General features: G+C 34.0%; 2 protein-coding genes across 2 annotated transcripts; both read left to right on the top strand.

The window, feature by feature from the left end:
* Positions 1-929: 929 nt before the first annotated feature.
* LOC124447842 (collagen alpha-1(XXV) chain-like) lies at positions 930-14,069 on the top strand. Its single transcript, XM_046998834.1, has 3 exons — positions 930-1,254; positions 12,812-12,925; positions 13,916-14,069. The coding sequence occupies exons 1-3, from the start codon at positions 1,120-1,122 to the stop codon at positions 14,048-14,050; spliced, it is 384 nt and encodes a 127-aa protein (XP_046854790.1). The 5' UTR covers positions 930-1,119; the 3' UTR covers positions 14,051-14,069.
* A 470-nt stretch (positions 14,070-14,539) lies between these two features.
* LOC124447841 lies at positions 14,540-20,644 on the top strand. The gene is made up of 5 exons (XM_046998833.1): positions 14,540-14,696; positions 15,484-15,643; positions 17,042-17,406; positions 18,351-18,595; positions 19,424-20,644. The coding sequence occupies exons 2-5, from the start codon at positions 15,495-15,497 to the stop codon at positions 19,673-19,675; spliced, it is 1,011 nt and encodes a 336-aa protein (XP_046854789.1). The 5' UTR covers positions 14,540-14,696; positions 15,484-15,494; the 3' UTR covers positions 19,676-20,644.
* The last annotated feature ends 1,922 nt before the right edge of the window (positions 20,645-22,566 follow it).

Below are 22,566 nucleotides of genomic sequence, written 5' to 3'. Positions count from 1 at the left end.
CTCAATATTAAATGCACCAAATTCAGGGATTTATTTCAATTTCTACTCTTGCGAAAATTTTGTGGCTATATGTAAAAGCTCCTTCCCACAATATTGCTCTAACTACCATACAACAATCATCATCAAAATTCGTATAATACATTCATTAAACCAGTTTCTGCTTAGAATAGGCAACTAAGCCAAAATTGTAGTTAAAATTTAAGAAAAATGTATAGTTATGTCACGTTTGGTTTTCAATAATCATAATCATAATCCATCTTCAAATCTTCAATCTTGAGTAAGTAATATAGTTTTTGTTCACATAGCTTCCGCCAAAGGCTTCAGGTTTGACTTCAACTTTCAAGATCTTGGTATCGGCCTTTGTGACTTTTAAATGCTTTTCTCTTTTGCTCAGATCATTCAAAGTTACCGATGTTTCGCTCCTTGCAAGGCTCCCTGTAGAACAAAAAAACTACATCTTTCATTGGCTTATTTTTTCAGACCGGTGAAGATCAAAAGAGACGTCGGTGTCCATTTCAAAGTTATACGCGCTTTTCATTTTCTTTGAGGATACTGTGTACACGCTTTACACTGGTCGGATCATTAAATATATTATATGTAATTTTTGTAAACACCCAGTTAAATGAGAATAAACATTTTTTATTCCATGAGAGACCATTAGGCGATATTCCTTGAAATACAAAAGAGAATGTGAAAAACACGAGATATTATGGCAAAGCCTGAATTGAGCAACGCCCTACGTGCGTAAATGTCTTATTAAACAAATTGCTTATCAGAGCTGTTTTGCCGATAAATATTATAAGTAAATATCTGTCTTTACCCCCCGTTGCGCGCCTTGTTCGAAAACCATACCCACTCGTCAACATTGTCAAAACAAGAATAATTTCAAACGAATACCTCATTGGCTAATCCTGATTATACGCTTTTATAAAATTTAAATGAGACTTCGGGCGATAATTGTCATTCATCCGTTTGTTACCATATTGATCGAGCAGTTGATAACAGCTATTCATAGAGATAAGATATAAAGAAATATTCGTTGGAACATTTGCCGTGTGTAGTGGCCATACTAGAAATTGTGTGTTATAAACTATCGTTTACGTGTAAAGAATTGGAAAGATGCTTTGGTTCGCGAAATGTATAATAGCATTAGTCTGTTATTCTGTTTTGTTTGTACCCATTCCCGACGTTGAAGCTAGAAGAAAGCGAAAATGCCCATCGTCGTGTTTGCGAAAGATTCGCGAGATTGAAAAGGTCAGTTTAAAAATGCGTCAAAATAACAGTATGGTCTTTGTTGTTGATGTCATTATACGGCGTGTGAAGCGAGTTTGTATATTGCTCGTAATGTACACAGGGTTTGAAATTTCAAATTGAGCCCATCGCATGTGTCACTGTTTGCACTGAGAATTTGTTTTGAACAGGTAAACGATGCTGTGATTAAACGGCACAACACATGTTTTCAATTTGTTATAGAAGCGCTTGTACGGCCGTGTAACTTCTATCGAACGCATGTATTTGTTACATTTGGCAGTCCGAATTTCAATTTTTACAATTTTATTGCTCACAGCGCTTTTTGGAATAAATGAAGGTGTTAAGAGCGCTGTTGGTGTCAATAATAGCACTATTACGTTATTAATTTAGCTTGACATAAATGCGACAGAAAGTAACGATTTGAAATCTTGCACTATTTGTGAACGCTACCTTTTTTGACTTCACAAAGTCGACCGAATTCAATAATTAGTCGTTAACGCCATTCAATTTGAAAATTGTAGCTCTGTTACTAAAACTTTTCATCGTCGTTCCCTACACACATGTTGATATATTGCACTTCAATTTACTGTCGCTTTTAAACTGTCCACGAGTCGATATGTTGATAATTTAAGGACCCTTTCATTAATCACACACGAGTCTATATAATGGTTTGCCTTTCCTAGTAGTCAATTTTATGTATTATTTTGAAGTCGAATATCTTTGTGAGTCAAATCAAAGGGCTTAAAATTCCTGTTAATCTTCTGGGACACTTTTCATTTAATCTTGTATACAACAGCACAACAGATTTCGCTATTTGTTAACAGGCCACAGGAAGTTGATATTTTGCAGCAATGCAATTAATCTTCAGTATTGTTGGCCGGCCTCGTACTTGATTATTGTGAGATGCGTTGTCTGTTCAATATACCCGTGACATTTCGTTACCTGCATAGTAACGATAGCTCTTGATGTCGCACTTAACATCATCACGAATGCCTTGCTGATATCTGATTTTCTATTGTATTCAAATTACTGCTAGCTTTACTTTCTTTATGAACAAGGTGAAAGCGCTAGCCGAAGATGAGCGCTATTGAATGCACGCACATGAAATTATTTTTTCATTTTTTTATCAGATGATTAAATTTACAAACAGGTTTTTTCGTTAATAGTTCTGGAGCTTTCGCGCACTTTTAGCTGTTTACGATAGAAAATTGGGTCTTAATTAGTTATAAATATGTTTGACTCAACGCGATTTTCATATATATAGTTTTGTTGAAATTTATCCAGTAAAAATGGCTATGACTGACTCGAAACGAGTTACATAATACATAAATTTAGTTTTAATATCTATTATCCTACTATTTCCATTAAAAAACATGGGATGTTTGGGCGTTGCTTGTTTTGTCAAAACATTGCATTCCACTACATTCAACCAATTTTATATTTGTTATCACTATATATATATATATATATATACACATACACATTTTACCTACGAAGTGGCTGATACGGGTAAAAATTTCGCTTATATTTTTATTAAATATTTTTTGATCAAAACCAATTCTGGAGTTGCTATTGAGTATGGTTGGACTAGAAAGAACCGGTAATTGGGTATTGCGATTATGTGACTGTCATTTAACTAGCATGTCATTTGCGCATGTTTTGCCAGTGGAGAACAATTAGATTATGTCAAATATGTAGCCAAAGAAAATAGCACGTATCATGTTTGAATTATCCTTAACCTCGGCTTATACATAATCACCTTGAGATAACAGTTTATCGTTTGCCTCAACTTCATGTCTTTCAACATTCCACAAAATATCCCTTCCCATAGTAAAAGTTTAGATCGGCAGGCGTAGGATATAGGACAATTGATTGTTTATGCTTCAGACGTGAATGTATCGAAAAGTAAGCCAAAAAAGTAAGCATTTTGAATTTTTGATGTTTTTAGATATGTTCTTTAAAACATTCCCCACGGCATGGCTTAAGCCGAATTGTTGTATTTTAAAAATGAAGTCCCGCCTGTTATAAAGATTATTTAGGTTAATTCTGCCCTGCACCGTTATCAAACTAGCCAACTGAGAGCCTCTTGCTGAAATTAAAAATATGACGACAGACACAAAAGAATTTTAATTATGCAGCTAATTTACACCTTCAATTCAAACTTTTATCATTTTCCATCTGATAACGGCGACCAATGGTTTTGCTTAATTATTTCATTCATTCTGATATTTGCTTGCTAGGAAATTTTCGATGTGTAATGACAGAACTTCGTAAAAACCAGAGCAAAACATCAGCAAATTTCATGTCGCCATTGTTATCATGCAAATAATTCTTCAGCATGACAACAAGTTCACACATTATCAGCAGGCGCACATGTAAGCCGAGGATTCCTTATTCATGCAATTTTCTTTCGGTTCAATCGCATTATGTTATTGACCTTGTGTGTTTATGACAAATATTGTTTGATGAAATGTTGAAATTCGGTTCAAAGACAGGTGTCTGCAATATTTATGCTTCATCATGTGCTGCGATTGTTTTCACAAGAGTTATTTTTGGTCGGGCTTTTTTTTAAGTTGCTCGAATAAATAAGATTCTGCTGATATTATTGTGGACTCCTCGGAACCAATTAAGTACTAACATATTGTGTTCGTTTGGCAATAATTGCATATATATAATAGCATGAATAATTACCGCCCTTCCCTCTTCATTTTTGCACATATTTTATCGATGATTCAAACTTTTGTCCCCAACTGACTTTGCCCGGTTTCTCCGCCCGTTTTCAAAGCATTTTTATACATATGAAATACATTGCAAGTTCTAAATGTTATTGTTAAATGAGGCTGGTAGTTGCGTTGAGCATAAGAATAGTAAAAATTTTTTTGTTTATCATAGCTATGTAAATTTAGGCTTTGAAAGTGTAGTTTTAGTTCTTTGTTTTCGATGATGACAACTTTCTTATTGTCGATACTGGCTTTTGTATTTTACTTTTTCGTATATACTAAAGATACAGTTATTGCAATTTAAATGCATCGGCAAATGAGCCTGAAAATCCTCACTTTTAGAGGCAATAACTAAAAGTAGAGACTTTTCTTTTGTGGTCACGAGTTATTTGTCACCTAAGCAATCTGTTTGTAATGCAGTGTTTTTGTTTTAATTTTCTTTCACGGTAATTGTTATAGGAAGTAGCTTCTTCATATTTTCTCATAAGCGTTCGTTTAAAAGTATTTATAATATTCTAGTCATTTCCACCAGTTGTCGGGCCAAAATTCTTTAATCTTTATGAAATATGCCAGCTTTTAATTAATCTCACGCGATTCTTGTGTGTATGTTATAATTTATGCTGGGGCTGCTTGCCAATTCAATTTAATTGACATATATATCAATGAACGCCCCCCACACGCCCGTGACGCGTGACTTCCACTTGATGAGTCATTTTATATTGGACCTTCTTTTTACTGATAACATGTCTAATTTTATAAAAAAAAGTAGAAATAGAACTGCTGACAGGCAAAAAGTCACGATTGTATAGGCTACCTCATTTCCAATTTTAGAAACTTAGTTTCGAAATGCTGAGCTCGTGATTTTGTTATTGTTGAACAATCTTCTATGAGAAGAAATATTTAAACGCAATCTTAAGATGATAATTATAGATGCTAGTATTCTATTTATAAAAGTTTATTCATCTCTAAAAGACAATTGTCTTTAATTATTCTGAATTTATTTTGAGAACTCGAAATTTCATTATTTGTGTAAAGTTAAATTTGGAAACTTAACCGTTGTTACTAATCTGAGGTTTTGCAATTTTTGATGCATCTAAGGTATATTAACCTTTGGAAGTTATATTTCCAAAATTAATTTAACAGTTAGAATTATTCAAACTTCCTATTAAGTGCACCATAGTGCGTGGTAGATGTAATATGTTCATTTCAGTATAAAATTGATCACATATATAATGGTTTATTTAGCTATTAGACTATAGCGTAACAAGAAGAGGGTGTCTTGAACTCTTTGCTCTTCTGTTCTAAGTGCTCTGCAGTCTGCAGTGACATGACAGATCTCATTTTTTGAAATTTTTTGCTGTCAATCATAAGCTAATCACATGATATTAGGGTGCAAAATTATTCAAATAAAAAAGATCCAACACGTCATATACGCATGTGTTATGTAGCTAATGAAAATAATTCGATCAGAAAATATAAAAAAGTTTTTTGTGTGTTTTGTGTGAAAGACAGCTTTCAGGTTCTAGTTATATTGTACTCTAAATGCACATAACAAATCTAAAGAATTTAGATCAAAAAAATAAAAGAATTTGGAAATAAAAAAGACATAATTTTAGGACATTAATTTAACATTTGACTCAGACACTAAATAAGTTTAGGCTATGTCCTATTGAAATCTACGTTTGTTTTTTTAAGCTTCAGGAAACTGGGTTTTTTTGTTTTGTTCTATCAAATCTTTAGATTGTCTTATCTTGATCTTCCCGTTTTTAATCGTAATCTTTATGCTAAGTACATTCTTGTTATTATTCCTTAATTTAGACAAAGTTGCTTTTTAATTTTTCATGAATAGAGTTTAGGTGTGTTGAATTTTTTTGTGAAAGACATGGGTCTTTTAAACTCAACCCGTGTGTGCTTTTTTAGCACATAGAGAACAGTTGATGTATAAACTTTTACTATAGTATCAACTTTATGTAAAGGCCAATGTGAATATTTCATAAAAATACATGCAGTATTTAAAACTGCCAATAAGGCATTAGCGTGTTATAGTGTCCTTGACGCCTTTTACAAAGTCACACGTAGATTTCAACATCGCATTTTTGAAGGAGTTTATGCTCAGGAAATTACGCTTGTCTTTTCATAATATTGGATCATATGTGTCATTAAAAAATTTATCAAAACACAAGGAATTTCCTTTTAACTAACCGAATACGATTAGCTATATTCCTCCTTTTTTTCTGAAAAAAACAAGTCAATTGAGTTAACGTGTGTGTCAACGATGTACGTGATCATCAAGAGAATGTGGTTTCAATTAAAAATCAGAATTCTATACATGTTTTTGAATTAGGTTTGGCAAAGTTTTGAGAAGTGTATCACAACGCGTTCGTATTAAATTTAACTTGTGTCATTTATAACTCTTTTCGCTTGCTTAAAATTGTGATAATTTCTAATATTTGTCTGGTAATTGTGTACAATGTTTGCGTGTTGCCTCTAAGAAAAGATGAAATAGAACTTGTTAAATTATGTCACTGCAAACAATTACTATTTGCTATGTTTTGCATACATGAAATTGAGTTGAAACATTTATTTTATGGCCATGTAAAGCACACGGCATTGAGTTAACATAATTTCATACGTAGAGGTCTAAGATCGACCATCTGATAAGACTGCCCGGTATTTCATTCTTCACGTGTAAAACACAAAATAAAAGGTATTTTATAGGTAGTCGTTGTGTCTGATATCGAAATTGTTGAAGCTCATTTGCGCGCATGTCTTTAGGTTTTGCGTCACCTTCATAATCTGCTTAAACGGTTTGTTAACACACTTAATGTCTTTAGTACAAGCTGTAATGATTGCCAAGTGATTTTTTTTCTATGGCTATCTTTTTGAATTTAACTTGCCCTCTACTTCTGTTGATTTTTTCGTCCGTTTGTGTTGATAAGAACGTCGATTTTCATATTTTACGTGCCCCCTTCATGAAAATGGCGCACGAGGACGTTGGGTATATTTGTGTTGCTTAACACGAAGTACACATACGTTAACGACTCTTCCTCTTCTTTTTTTTTGCTATTTACATGCATGTATTCAGCGCAAAGAATATATACAGTGGTATAGGCATTGAATTCCTAGAGTTTTCTGCAATTCTAAATCTTTTCGAATTACCTATAATCCACTATTTTTGTCCTTTGCGAATTGTGGCAAAGTTCCATTGCGCGGACTCGAGCGAGAATTACTTCATCTTCGACCGATGAACCTACTTATATAAACGAATCCACCATTACATGCATAAATGTATTCTATGAAAGTTTTTCTTCCTCGCCTCTAGTGTAAATGGTGAACTCTATGATGCACATGTGATTTGTACATTTAGCTTGTATGTATTAAAAGGTATTAGCTACAGTAGCTCAACAGGAATGCGTCCTGCGCAGTTATACTATAATAATCACCATATGTCTTCTTTACTTATCAAAAAATAGAATTTTTGGCGTATTTTATTATATTATGCACGTGCAAAATTTGGTCTTATGCAACCTGACGGAATTCAATTTTTCACACGTTCGTACTGTCTCCTTTGTATCGTTGCTTTACAAGTGAAGTGATGAAATTTTTTCAACTTTTGTTTGGGCTAAATGTCTTTTCTTGGGGCCATTTACCCAATTACTTTGACTTAGTTCTTTTGAATGATCATTTTCCTGCTTGTGTTGGAAAGGGAAATACGTCATGTTAGACTACCGATAAGATCCTTTGATTTAAACAGCCAGAAGTGGAACATATTTCTGCTTGTTATTGAGACTTTGAAGATAAATGTCCATTTCATCCTTCCGATAACTCTTTTTGGAATATATAACGAGTTTTGTATGGCTAAATGAATAACAGACTATTTGCTTTATTTCTTCTGAGATTAATATTGTTTTTACTGTGAGGGAACAGCCAAATATTTACATAGTACGACCAAACTTGCGGGCTGACTACACCACTACACCATGTTGAAGTGGCCCCAGCGAGGGGGGCATTTCCCAAATTTTTTCCTAACTAAGGTCTCTGTTTTTGTAACAACAGTAACATGAAAATGTCAGTAAAATCAAAAATTGTGTAAAATAGGTTTAAGTGATCTTTTGGTGGTGTTTTGCAACCTCACGAAAAAATCCAGCGGGCACCACTGAGTTTTATGTGTATAATAGCGTTTAGCATTGCAATATGCTTGTGTCAATAGGTACTGGGGACTAAGTCTAGATTATCACTATGGTATATGGTTTATTTTACTGTTGCGAATTCCAACAAGTATATATATGCCTTAAATAAAATATGTCCGACAAGGGTTTTAGTGTTGATGAACAGCTGTGCTAGTAAAGCTCCCTAAAATAATGACTTAAACTGATTATACATTTCAAACAACATGAAATTGAAGAACTGGGGTGATTAGGATTTCAATCGCCTAAAATATTTGTCTGCTGTTAAGTTTACAAGTTAAAGCTAATTTCGTCAATTGATGTTTGAACTCAACGATGTTACTTCAATGCCTATTTGCCTCGCAATTTTTTGTGAAAGACTCATAATCCATGAACAAATCGATTGTATTTTTCTCACGAGTCTCCCGTTTTTCTGACCTTAGTCAAGCAGTCAAAAAATTCACTAATTCGTGAAGGTTTTTCCTGAAAATATTTTCCTGGTGTCGATCAAAAAGATTCAGTTGAGAGTCTTGGCAGCTGACTATTTATGTTATCGGCATTTAAGAGCCATTGAAACTCATTGGTGTATTAAGCAATATAAATTATAAACTAAGTGCAATTTCATGATGCGAAGCGATGAATTGATATTGATTCAGTCAAAATATTCTTTGCAAAATCGTTTCCTATGTTGTGTGGGAGAAGAAAGCTTTGATGGGCTGAAGGAGGCAACATATAATTTGATGACCAGGAAACATATATGTTGTCTTGCAGCCACGTTCTTTCTTTCTCACTGTGGATATTGTCTATGATTTGGGGAGGTTATTTATATTTGCATTGAAATCAATTGCGATTACTGACATGTGAACATATTAATATGAGCAGCATTCCAATTATCAATTTTTGCAATTCGTATAATGCATGTTCTCATATGGTAGAGCTCATTTAAGCAGCCTCTTGGAAAAAATTGCATCTTCTAGTCAGTTAAGGGATGGCCAAGTCTGATGATTTCATAGGTACTCGTTTTCCCGGTTTGTTCATTCTTTCTCAAATTCCTGTATAAATTTGAAAAACTGTCATTACTGCCACCCATGATTACGTTTTACCGATTTCTTGAAGATGCTTAGGAGATATAGTTGTTAATCTTCTTTTCCGGTGAACACAATTAGATCGTGATGACATGTCAGTTATTTACGGGATGTTTTTAAAAAGTATTGACAGTCACAATAATCGCATTTGTCGGAATGCTTAATATATTTCATCACATTGTTTTCATTGTAAAATATTTACAGTTTGATGGAGAGATTATCTGTTGTTTTTGTTTATGTATAGTTTAGAATCTGTGATATTTATCAATTTATCTAATGCATAGGTGTTATTTAGTGAAAATCTTCTTTCGTAGACATCGAAGATACATGCAGGCGAAATCATATAGTGTCCATAGATCAGCCAATATGATCAATATATTTTTCTGCAGTATAACCATTGAGTTCTATTAAATTACCTGGGAGGGGGGGAAGGGGTCTGGAACCGGGTATAAAAAATATGGGTTGCCAGAAGGAAAATTTGGGGTAGAGTCTTCCACTTGAAAAATTCATTTTTATCATTCACTCCCACCTGAAAATTAGTGAAAACAACTACAAATAACGTTTTAGATTGAAAAATATGCTTTAACGTTTTATCAAATAGAAAATCAAGAATATAAAAATATCTACGTTAAAGAAACTTCTGTTATATTTAAATAACAATTTAAATTTAAAATAACTCCAGACGCGGCATTTTTTTGTTGGACCGTGAATGTCTTCAAACTAAAAATAAACACTCGCACACTATGTACTTGTTCGTGAACAGCCTGGTACAATTATCGAATCTTAGGGAAAATGTGTGAAAATATCTTGGCCTGTCAACTGCAAGTTAAATCTTGGTGGACTGCTACAAAAGTATTCAGCATAATCCTTAAGCGACTGCTGAGAACTACATTTTTTTATAAAATTACAACGTATGAATTTAAAGTGCATTTGGTTCTCTAACAAAATACTGTTTTTTGCTGAATGGGAATAAAAAAACCAAATAGTAGAGTGTTAATGTAAATATTAAGCCAAATATGTAAGGATTATTGTGTAATTTTCGTAATATTTTGGCATTGTGTTAGTGTTAAGAATCAAGTTTAAACAAAGTAGTTAACAACTCGTGCAAAGAGACTAAAAATCTTTGCAGAACCACCTGCTTTCCAAACTTCAACTTCACTTTTTGCAACTGACTGTTTTTGATTTTAAATTTTAATCATTCATTTTACTTATTTCCACTTCATCTTTATCATAAACACATAATTTCCTCTCAGAGATGTATTTTAACAAGGGGCTACCTGATATATATAAACAATACTGGGGTCTCTTTCATATATGTTACCAAAACGTTACATAAAATTTCAACAAGCCCCCTCCCCCTTCAATATTCTTCTTGTTCTTCTACATCCTTTTGTGCTTCTTCCTACTTCTTTAGTGCAAGTAAGAAATGTGAATCCTGGATCACCTGGAATCATAACATTTATGGATTTTTGTCAAATGAGGCAATAGTAAATTAGACTTAACATGCTCATAGTCAAAAGCATATCTTGAACAAAACTTTCACTGTAAAAGCAAATTTTATCTTAAAGAGATTGAGATATTTTTGTGGTACTGTACATTGTTGGCACTGCTTGCTATATTAACTCAACTCTATTCTTAGCTTTTCTTCATGTTTTACTGAAAAATATTGAGCAAATGTTACACTAATTTTTAGATGAACTCATTTCTTTTTAAGACTTAGGTGAATTTTAGCTGTTTTACTTGATGGAAGATATCCACATTTTGAAGAGATTTTATGCTTAGTTATTTTTTGTTTTTAAGCAAAGAATAAAACAGACTAGTCAAACATTGAATAAAACTCAGTAGTGAGAAAAAATTTAGAAAATGCATGCCAAACACCCTAAAAGTCTTCTGAGGCCAAGAAACTAAGACGAAATACTAATAATAAAGAATAATATTTAAAATAAACAATATCTTATTGCTTACCAGTGTCATGTAACGTTTTTATTTTTCACTACTTTATCATTTGTGTACCACATTAAAGTGCAGCATGTTTTACCGATGAATTTTTTAAAAAAAACCATTTTTTGGTATATAGCCTTGAGATATAAAACTTTCTATTGTATTATGTATTCACTTTACAAGTATTAGGTAGAAATCCGGGTGGGCTGAAAATTTTTTATTTTTCATTCTGATGACGTTTTCCCCTAAAATTTGCCTTATTTGGTATGACGGCATCCATGTTTTTGATACTCGGCCGTGCGTTAATAAAATATAATAATTTGGATGTGGATTTCCCGTCCAGGTAATTAGTATACAGGTCAGTGAGTATAACCAAAAGTGTATTCGCATGCTTAATGTGATTCAAGTAATTTAATCTAAAGAAACCTTAGAATAACATCAATTATATTTTCAAATACTTGCACGTGCAATGTCAAGCACATTGTATGAACAATTTCCAACCCTGCGCAATAAACGCTTAAATTACTGTCGTGGAAATTCAGCATGCTGTGCTCCACCTTTTCCCCGAATTCTTCGAAACGTAGTCTCTTTTTTTGGTTTTTACCACATCCACAACCTTACTCCTTTAATTTTACTTTGCTTCGGAAGGCGTTGAAATCTAAAGTAGTTTGATAAAAAGTTATTTTTATAATTTTATTACTTTCCTTATCTACCTCATGTGTAAACGGGATCTAGTGGGGTCATTGTGATGGGCTGAAAATATTTTCCTCGCGTAAAATGCAAAAAAAGTTGTAAATTAGTAAATTCTTCGACATCCACGTATTTACCATAGACTAGCTTAAATAATCGAATGACTTATAGGAACCCTTTTTTAACCAAACAGTTTTCCGATCTTTTAATGTATTCAGACAGAATAAACCGAGCCATTTCAAAGTTTTTTTATATGGGCAAAATAATGATAAAAGTTTCACGTTAACTTGACGTGAGACTCACTGCGATTGGTTGATTAGCGTTTAGGTTAAACCGATTACAAGTTAACAAGTTAGGCGACAAGACTTGGTCACCAGGGAAGTCAAACTAGTCTATCGCGCACGCAATTGAAATCATTTCAAGTCTAATGCTTTTGCTACAAATCAATCAAAATTCTGCATTAAAGTGATTACGTAATTATCATATAAATGCAAAGCAATGAAAGAATATCGTCAGCAATAAGTGGTATATAAAAAATAATGATATTACTAATGCATTTTTATATTGATGACATAATTATTATACTGATGACATTAATTGTTATAATGTATGCATGTTTGATGTCTATATATATAAAAATTGTGTTATCTTAAGTAAAAAATTTTAAGATTATTAAATTAATAGTCGTTTGAATTTGGGAGCGTAACTTCAAAAGTTTTTGACAGTTATCATCTTAATGCAAACATGTGTGATTATAGAGTCTTTGATTTTATTAGACCTATGACGTCACTCTCTTAAATTTATGGTGAATCGAACAATTCAAAGCAACCATTTTTGTTTGTTTTTCTTTAAAAAACGCCGAGTTTTGAAGCTGTGACTCCCAACTTCAAACAATTGAAACGGAAATTTATCACACTGACCCTCGAAATTACTATTGAAACGTCCAACCTCTTGATAGAAATCACAAAGTCGTTCGGTCCAAGGTCCACCTGGACCGCCCGGATCACCAGGACTACAAGGTGCGCAAGGACGTCGTGGGCCAAGGGGCAAACGAGGAGAACGTGGACAGCAGGTAGAAACAAAAAATTTCGCATTGTATTTTTTTTCGAGGAAAAAATTCTTGTTTACTGTCAGATCAACTCTATTGTTTGCGTTTCAAATGTTCAAAAAGTTGGGAGCACAATTAGTTGCCAAGAATTTACTGAGAAAAAATGATAAAATAAGATGGCGTGTTAAATGCATACGAGTATAATTAGTGGCCAAGCCAGCCTATAAAAGATGAGGTGATGTGGGCGGCAGTGCTCATCAATTGATTTTGAAGGACTTCAAAAACTGACTTCAATAGTTACGAGTAAAGCACGCCGCCATCTTGAAAGGTGGCGAAACCGACGATACTTAAAACTAAAATCTGAAAGATTGGATTCCAATTCATTTGCGAAGAACATGCGTGTATTAATGTCTCTTCCCGAACTATCAAGCTGTCTTCGCCACATTTTGATTCAACGTTTAAATCGACTTGCACAATTACTAAAATCTTGCCAAAAGTTATTCTTATAACACTAACCAATAACCATATTTTTATAATTGATCGAAAAAACAATAGCATTTGCCCGCGTTTACTGCACGGGCTAGCCCACTCCCCTTGATGGAAAAATATTTCAAAAAATACAAACGCAAATGATGATGTAGAGAAATTTTAAAATTTGCTTGAAGTATTGGCATGCGAAAACTTGATCGTTATTTTGTGTTTTATGATACAAGGACCGCAGAGCTTGTGGAGGGGAGGATGCAATACGGTCGATAACCTCCCCTCTCGTAAATACACTCCGCTGTCCTCATGATTAACTTGCGTTGACTATTAGGACATTCATCAGAGAATAAACTGTTATGTTTGGCATTCTACACGAGAAATTTCTGTCATTTTTTTGGAAATGAACTATTTATTGTTGAGAGATTTTTTTTATCCCTGTTAATGCTGTCGAATTTAAAAAGAGACGAAGTTTTACTTCATTACTTTCCTTCGAATAACAAAAAGTTGATTCTTTTTTACTTTTTTTTTCAGGGTCCACCGATAAGGCTTCCTCTTTGTAAAACAGGAGAATATCTCACATCGAATGGTTTTGAATTGATATGCAAACCATTAAGTAAGCCTATTATTTTAAGCTTATTTGAAAACGTTCTTCATGAAGCTTTTTGATTGCTTTGATGTTGCATCACGTTTGCAGTGAAACAGAACATCCGATTTCACTGCGAACATTGTTCTTGACAATATACAATACAGCTATCGTTTTTGCAATATCCATTGGTTAATTGACCTGCTAATTGTACAGGAAGCTCAACAGTATATTTATTTTGAGTATTAGCCTGTTGTATAGAGCACATACTCGTTGCTATAAAATCCCTAATATGCTTCACTCATTGACTGAATTATCATGTTTTTTACTGGTATTGCTAGTTTGAACAGTAACATACGGTCTAGCCAGTTCAACAATTTGTCCACGAAACTTATCGAAGGCAATATTGTAGTTTCGAGTAAGAAATCGTCGGGATTGACTGTTGGTAAGCTTGTTGAACGTGTATTTAATCACTTTATTGTTTGAGCTGATTACGTAGCATTTCACAATTCTGCATTTTTAAGTACAATTTGTATATGAAAATATATTAACAAGTTTTAACTGAGTACATGTTGGTTGAATAAAAGAAGTTGGTGAAACAGACAAGATAGCTATAATGTGTATCAATGCAGTAAGGCCTTTAGCCCCTTGTCAATTGGTAGGCCAATTGATCTAAATTCAATCTCTTTTCAATTTTTTCATTTTTAGCGACAGAAAGCAGCACCAAAGGTATGTTATTTGACTTGCGTAGTGTTTTCAATACTAACCCAAGCGAGATGAACTCAAGTAGCTAAATTTTTCTGAGATTGTCTTGAGATCATTCGTTACAAAGCTAAATAATGGTAACTGGGCTCAGATTCATCATGTTATGTATGCACCCGCAATTTCTCAGATTGCTAGATAAGGCCACTTTTATTCATTTGGTATTCAACTTTCTATAGACGCTCTATTTCTTTTGGTACCTTCACATCCTTAGGTTACTCCTTCACTATCTTAGGTCATTATACTTCATTTGGTATCTCTACATCCTTCGATGACACCTTAGGTCATCTACTTCATTTGGTACTTTCACATTCTTCGATCACTCGTTCACTTTCTTAGGTCACTCTACTTCATTTTCTACTTTCACATTCTTCGATCACTCGTTCACTTTCTTAGGTCACTCTACTTCATTTTCTACTTTCACATTCTTCGGTCACTCTAGTTTCTCTTGTCTGTATTTTTTTTATGATAACTCTACTTCCTTTGGTCATTTTATGTCACTCCGTTTGTTTGGTACCTCCACTTCCTTTGTCCATTATACAGGTCTGGCCTGCTTACCGTGATATTGCTTGTATACTACTTTTCTTAGAATACAAACGAAACGCTTGGCAATTTTGAATAACTGCAAAATAATTATTACGTTGCCAAGCATGGAATTTGAAACTTTAGGAATACTATTTGTTATAAAAATACGAAGCTACATACTGAGTATGCTGAGTGTATTCAAGCTGTATACCGAGTGAAATTTTTGTAGGTCCCGGTAAAATGATGAAATTCATGAAGAAAAACATGATTCAATCGATATCCACGGACGCCTGGGACATTGGTGTGTTTGAATTTGAAGGCTCTTTGTACTTTGGCCTCTCACAGCTTGGCGATGAGAGGTTTCGAATGTTTAAATGGATCTCGGGCAGGTTAGTGAGTTTAAATGGTTTGTCTTGCATGTGATAAATTTTTCTTCCCTTATCACGGCAAGGTATAAATACTTGTTTTTCGCTTAGACACATTTTCACCCAGCTTTGGGATAATTTGCCGACAGCTTCTGTAAATGCAGTCATGGGTGTAGTCTTTGATATAGAGTTCATTAATTAACCCTATTTGCATAGAAACACTATTGTTGATTCTAATTCATAAACACAAAAATATTCAAAAACAAAAAATATTTTGTAAGAAATAAGTATCAGTGTTATATATATATACACTTCACATATGTGTCAGAAGAATAATGAAATGCAGCATAACCAAAACAAAGTAAACCATGAGCGATTTCGTAATTTATATGTTGTATACTGCATAGTAATAATAAAAGAATGTTATGCATGAATGACAAACATATGATTGTGGCGTGCCAAATGTCCTTATTATCTATTCTGCTATGTAAGTGTGCATACAAATCAACGTTTATTTACGCAATCTTGGAGTAGTTGTAGCTATTTGTCAAAAAACAAACTGCTTAGCCTTTGATAAGCACTTCTCGAAATGAATTTCAGTTTAGCATTTTTTGAAACACCAAGGTTCGATACTAAGCGTTCTTCAAACTAATTTTATTTGCCATGTTAGGAACATTTTTTCGAAGAAACTTTGCACTATTCTTGGATCACTTGTTAAATTGGTCAAACTTTTGTGACCATTGAAATATTGGTTATTTTAACCAAAAAAATGGTAACATTGTAAATATAAGCTGTACACGTTGGGTGGCCAGCGCGATTGCAGTTTCACTAACTTTAGTTATTGAACTATTGAAAGCATCGGATACTCCAAATATCAGTAACTCCGGTTTACTGTCTAAACTTTATTGTCATAAATTATTGAATTTACGCACATCGTCAATTTACCACCATTTTATAGCTTTGACATGTATCATATTGAAATAACCCTTTTATGAAAAACTTAAGCACGCAACACGCGAAGCTTAAGAGAACTTAAGCGCGCAAAGCATGACTCTATTACCCTTTCGTTAATAACTTATTTGTGTTTTTGTAATTCCATCGTATGTCGTATATAATCCAATGTAAGTCATTGAATTATATACGATGCTGCCTTTAATGGTAATCTGAATAATTTATACTGAATGGCAAAATATGAGGCGAAATTATAAGGAATGTATATGATTACGAAGTAAATATAGTGTAGTTCCTACATATCCATTGCTTTTATCTCACAATTAAAACATTCATGCGCTCCCACAATGGAGTGTGCAATTGTACATATTATGCCCATTTTCGTAAACGCTAAACCTAATTCAATATTTTTTTTTAAGTTAATGCATTTCACACAGTATGCATTGACAAACTTTTCCTTTTATCCTTTAGTTTTAAAGACTATCAGAATTTCAAGCTAAACAACGCGCGAAACTGGTCGCCGTTTCGAATTGGGAGCGAACAATATTTCACTGTAGCGAACTATTACCGGGGCCCGTGCTCCATATTCCGCTATGAGAAATCAAAAAGCAAGTTCGTAAACGAGACATTCTCTTTGGAATGCCACAGAACAATAGACGTCAAGCCATTTCATTTGGGAGGTGTGCAATACATTGCCGTCGCTAATAAAAGACCTTATTCTACGGTGATTTGGCGTTGGAATGGAAGAAAGTTTGAGCCAATGCAAACAATATCAGTAACAGGAATGCAAGTCGAAGTCTTCGAAGTGAATGGCGAAACACTTCTTGCTCTTTCAGGTGAAGAAATGTTGTTTTGTTAGTGTTTTATCTTCATTTTTCTATTGGAATGCTATTTATTAAATATAAAACTTTAAACGACAATGAATCTTTTTTCAGCGGTTTTTTTCATCTCTCTTTATTCTCGAAATATTGTAGTTTTTTGGTAATGTCAGTTTACATGACCAGTAACGTCATTGGGCCTAATACTCTCGCGTGAACCTCTGTCGCCCAATAAAACGTAATCTTTGACAATTGCCATATAATAATTAAGAATTAAAAGATGTTTACTGTGTATGCACAGGCTTATGCAAACCGAGTACATCTTTGGGAGAACTCAAGAGCAGATAAGTACAAGCCCGAGAACGGAGGTCGAGGGTTGCACATGCTCGAGAGTTCTCACAAACGTCTCCGAGGTTTTAATAAGCCAGTGCAAACACGAAAAATATCTATTTCTTTTATAAAATATCAATAATGCAAAAGGAAAAAACATTTCAATTTTTTCTATAAAATGTTTTCACGATCGATTTGCAAATTCTCTTTGACTGATTGATTGATTTGATTGGTTGAGCTCAGACGTGTTTTGCACAGGCTAATGCAAACACGGTTCTAGACCAATCAGCTCACGCGTTTCATTGTGTTTATTTTATAATTTAATTTTACACTATTATTAAACATGAGCGAGGTGGTTTCTAGACCGTAGTGCTAGTGCTAGGTTTATGTTACGAACAGACGTCCGTTTTCTCTCTGCAATACCGTGTAAGCAAATGTAACAAAAATTAATTTTTGTATAAGACTTGAGAGTTTTTGCTTTTGCTTGCAAAATTTCTTTGTTTTTCCCGTTACGAACCTCCCGTTATGACCTCCAATAATGTTTCTAAGCCAATGAAAGGGCACTATTCCACCGGTGGTAGTATTTGCCAAAAATAATTTTGCTAAATAACTAATGTTTATTTCCTATTCAGGTTCTACGGAGGAAGGTCCATATGTTTACATTTATCAGTGGAACGGAACAAGATTTGAATTTATCCAACGCGTATTTACGCAAGATCGTCCGCACAATCTGGCCGCGTTTGAGGCTGGAAACGAGGAATTCCTTGCAGTCACGACCTTGCCAATGAAATCAAACGGTGGACGCAGGAATCGTATCCTCATACTGAAATGGAGTGGCAACAAGTTTGAATCGTTTCAGAATATAACCGCTCATTGGGTTAGTGAAACAAGATATTTATTAGGCAGGAAATATAGTCCAGCATGTTCAGTCTACCGTTTAAAAATTTCATTATCTCAGCTATAGATTGCTTTCCTTGTTCGATTTCGGACATTCTGTATGAACAAAACCAAGGGGGTCACGATTGATTGGGGTTTGGAGAGTTCCAATCATCGTTCTGCAAAAATTATTCGTCCATCTATAATATTTTAACGAAATTTCAATGCATTATTACTATAACCAACCACGTCCATGCCACGCCCAATGTGTTGGCAAATTTAATGCCCAGACTCCCTCAAAATATAGAGTTTGCTTCACTCCCTGGACTTGGGTAAGGATACCTCGAACAAAGACTGGTGATTAGTGAAAAATCAGGGAATCTCTTTAGTTATTCGAAACATGGTCATGTCTCAAAAGCATGAACCGTTGATGAAATGGTTTTATCATTGTTCTTAGTGATTCATGTACAACGCTTTGTGATAATCATATATTATTTGTGTAGATGTGATAGAACTGAACTGTTAGTAAAATCTTAAGAAATGTCCAAACGTTTTAATTATCATGTACATGCTTCCACTTGATTCAATATCGACATATTTCAAAGAAATGTTTTTTATTATAATGCGTGCATCGTACGACTATTTCTTTGTATACATTGTATGTCAGTACGTAGTTGTAATCTATGGAATCAAGATCATTTGAAGTGGTGGAGCGAATGAAATTTACCAGCGTATATATAACAATGACATGCGTATACCATCTCGTTTTGTTCTTCAAAAAAGCAAGATTATTACAAAGTTCACAATCATATTTCATTTTTTTTCGCAGGCAAGACGAATCACAGCCATGTCCAGTCCGTTAATGGGAAAAAGAAAGACGACCTATCTGGCAATCATTAACTTTTCTAACGACCCCGAGATTTATTATTGGGTCAATAAATCAAGCACGAAATTCGACAAATTGCAGGACATTCCTGCAAGTATGGCCAAAGATATAAGCTTCTTTGAAATGGGAAACAGTCTTTATATGTTAATGTCTTCTCGAAAAAACATTGAAATATTCCGTGGTGAAGTAGTTTAAACGAGATGCCAGCATATGTGCTGAAGCATGACGTAGAACATACGGGACTCTTCGGTTGCCTTATAACTATACATATTATAATATATTCTTATTTACGTTAGTATGATGGGAAAGGGTATTAAGTCACGAAACTATTGAAACGAAGAGCAAATTGAACAGTTTCTAAGACGAGAAGGGGCAGTTTTCAGACTTTTTTAAAAACGAATATCAGAACGAGCTTCCTTGTTTTCTGCAAGGCAACATTGAAATTTGATTAATTTTTCTCGTTAATTTAGTATAGCGGTTGGTGATTACAAATTCCTCTGAAGTTAATATTAACACGAAAGTTTCTTCTCACTTGTAATCACCAACTCAATTTGTTTAAAGTTTTTTGTTGTTTCAAACGCATTCCCAAGAAATATTGTCTCGCAAAAGATATTTTGTTGATAAGCATTTTGAGCTTATGGCAACCAAGGAGATTGAAATGACTGATGAGTTAACAGTTTGCGTATTCTATAAGAACTGTTTATAATTTGGCCTTTTATTTGTAATCTTGTATGTCAACAACATGATTTGCCATTTTTGCTTATTTAGAGTTTGTTCTTGAGAAATTTGCTTTTTAAACACAAATACAGCTAATCAATATAGACACCTTAAAGTGAAGAAAATTGCATTTGTAAAAATAGAGATGTTTGATAAAGTCTTTTTGGCGAAAATTTTTTCGTATATTCCTATTTTCTGTGATGAGAAATTTCACTGTTTTGACGAAACGCGGTTCTCATAAATCAAAGTTCAACGTTTATATACGTATTTGGCATCATCACATTTTCCGATGACCTTTGACACGCGTGATCCTCGCGTGGAACGAACGCGCAAATGTGTTTAACGTTACAAAATACACACACGATCCGCGAAAAGACGTCAAAACGTGAAAAAAGTAGACGAGGTCATAAAAAAATGAATAAAACTGTTATTTGTCTTGTTTTTCCACTCTCATATCAACTTTTTGTAAGCACTTTAAATCTTTGTGAGCAATGTATATTGCCCATGTGTCATGTTGCCCTTGGAAGAAGATTCAACCTTGCAACAATTATGTGACAATGAATGCTTTGGTGTGGAGTTAGAAATCGCATTTGGGTTTGGGTGTTCTAGATTAGAATAAGGGTGAATGTTAATGTAAAAGTTAAGGTTAGGTTTCGGATTAACAACTGAACTGAAATAGACAGGATAATGCATGAATTGTAAAAATTGAAGACTGAAGTAAATCTGTTTGTGAAAAGTATTTTGAAAAAAAGTTGCGGTTCTTTCTACTTCAAAACACTGTGCAACCATCAGAACAACCGTAGTCCTCACATTTGCACTTTAGATAACTATTTTCCATACATCTTAGAGGTGAACACACCTCCAGCAAAATGCTTTACTTGAAGTTTTGAATGTGGGCTGGATGCTAGATTTGCAATGAAAACCCCTTTTGTCGTTATCTATCTTTCATAAACATTGCATTTTAAGAATATTTCAATTTAAACTAATGTATTCAACCTTGTTTCTTGTAAGGCTTGAGGGATTAAAACATGTATGCTCGACGTGCCTATTTTTATATGAGGCAAGGTCTTTGGCATCGGTGTGAATGCGAGTCTTGATGGCAACAATAATGGTCAAGAAGTCTAACGCGTAGCAATATGACAAAAATGTATTGTCTATATAGAAGACTCAACAATACAATGGAATGAGCAATTACGAACAATGGCCCCCATACGTCCAAAGGTAAAGATGGAGGGTAAAACCGATCATCATTGAATGTTATTGTCAAACTACGACTTTAGAGTCACTTCAATTTTAACGCCCAGTGAAGATGTTAAAAATTGTTTTGATAATACTGAGATGACGACATGAAAACGGCTTTTTAATTTTTAAAACTGGCTGCTTTGAAAGCCAACAAACTAAGTTTCCTCGTCGTCGAACAAGACCTACTCAACAATTCCAACTTCAACAAATTAATGTACTGCTGTACTGCATACAAGGTTTGATTTTTATTTTTAACGTTAAGAAATAAACTAATTATAAAATGATGTTGTCTTGAAGTTGGTAATGACGTATTAATTGATTTATTTTACGAAATTTTGTCATGCAAAAGTGTCAACAGGGGCAAATAATCCAGTAGGCTATATAGGCTTAAGCCTACAGGCCTGGGTTTTTGGGAGGCCCGTTGTATCTAGACATTATTAGGATTTGGTCGTTTTTGATACTCCGGGCTAGCTAAATGAGCTTAATCTAGATCATTGATGCTGATGAAAACTCATACGAGATATAAAATACAGGGAAAAATGGCTTTATTGCTATCTACTGTTCAAAGGCTCAATGCTCAGAACTCATGAAGTATTGGCTGTTCCATTTCCCTGACAAAGGCAATGATTTTCGAAATTTCGTTTGAACATTAAAATGCAGTTCTCCCATTTTTTACCCAATGGGGTTACAAACAGGAAATGCGAAACAAAGGGAAACTGAACATAGTAGGAGGAATAGATATCGCTTAAACGCCCTTAAATTTGTCTTAGCCTACAGACCACGTAATTAGTAATGCGACACTGGGCAGGGGCGGATCTAGAGTATGTCAAATCCGTCGCGCGACTGATATTTGAAATTAAAAAATTACCTATTCATATTAATTAAAAATCATTAATTATTCTTACTTTATTATCGCATTTACTTCGTGATAAAAATCAAGCTTTATTTATTATTGAAAACTAATGACTAATGCAACGAATATCTCCTTGGTAACCAGATCAGTTGAATTTTAATTGACCTGGAATAACCGACTGATAAGCGGGGTGGCTTGACTGGTTCGACTTATAAAGGAGTCTATGAACGCCAGAAACGCTATTTTATTGGTCAATGGCCAGATCAGTGGACAG

The sequence above is a fragment of the Xenia sp. Carnegie-2017 genome, unplaced genomic scaffold (assembly GCF_021976095.1).
Source record: "Xenia sp. Carnegie-2017 unplaced genomic scaffold, XeniaSp_v1 HiC_scaffold_23, whole genome shotgun sequence".
Classification (NCBI taxonomy): domain Eukaryota; kingdom Metazoa; phylum Cnidaria; class Anthozoa; order Malacalcyonacea; family Xeniidae; genus Xenia; species Xenia sp. Carnegie-2017.
This window is presented reverse-complemented; position numbering and strand designations above follow the sequence as displayed.

Bases quoted from the DNA above. Each gene is read 5' to 3' on its own strand.
- LOC124447842 (XM_046998834.1), top strand. From the start codon at position 1,120: ATGCTTTGGTTCGCGAAATGTATAATAGCATTAGTCTGTTATTCTGTT. The intron at 1,255-12,811 runs GTCAGTTTAAAA...ACCTCTTGATAG, and splicing joins AGATTCGCGAGATTGAAAAG to AAATCACAAAGTCGTTCGGT. The intron at 12,926-13,915 runs GTAGAAACAAAA...TTTTTTTTTCAG, and splicing joins GAGGAGAACGTGGACAGCAG to GGTCCACCGATAAGGCTTCC.
- LOC124447841 (XM_046998833.1), top strand. From the start codon at position 15,495: ATGATGAAATTCATGAAGAAAAACATGATTCAATCGATATCCACGGAC. The intron at 15,644-17,041 runs GTTAGTGAGTTT...TTTATCCTTTAG, and splicing joins TTTAAATGGATCTCGGGCAG to TTTTAAAGACTATCAGAATT. The intron at 17,407-18,350 runs GTGAAGAAATGT...TTTCCTATTCAG, and splicing joins AACACTTCTTGCTCTTTCAG to GTTCTACGGAGGAAGGTCCA.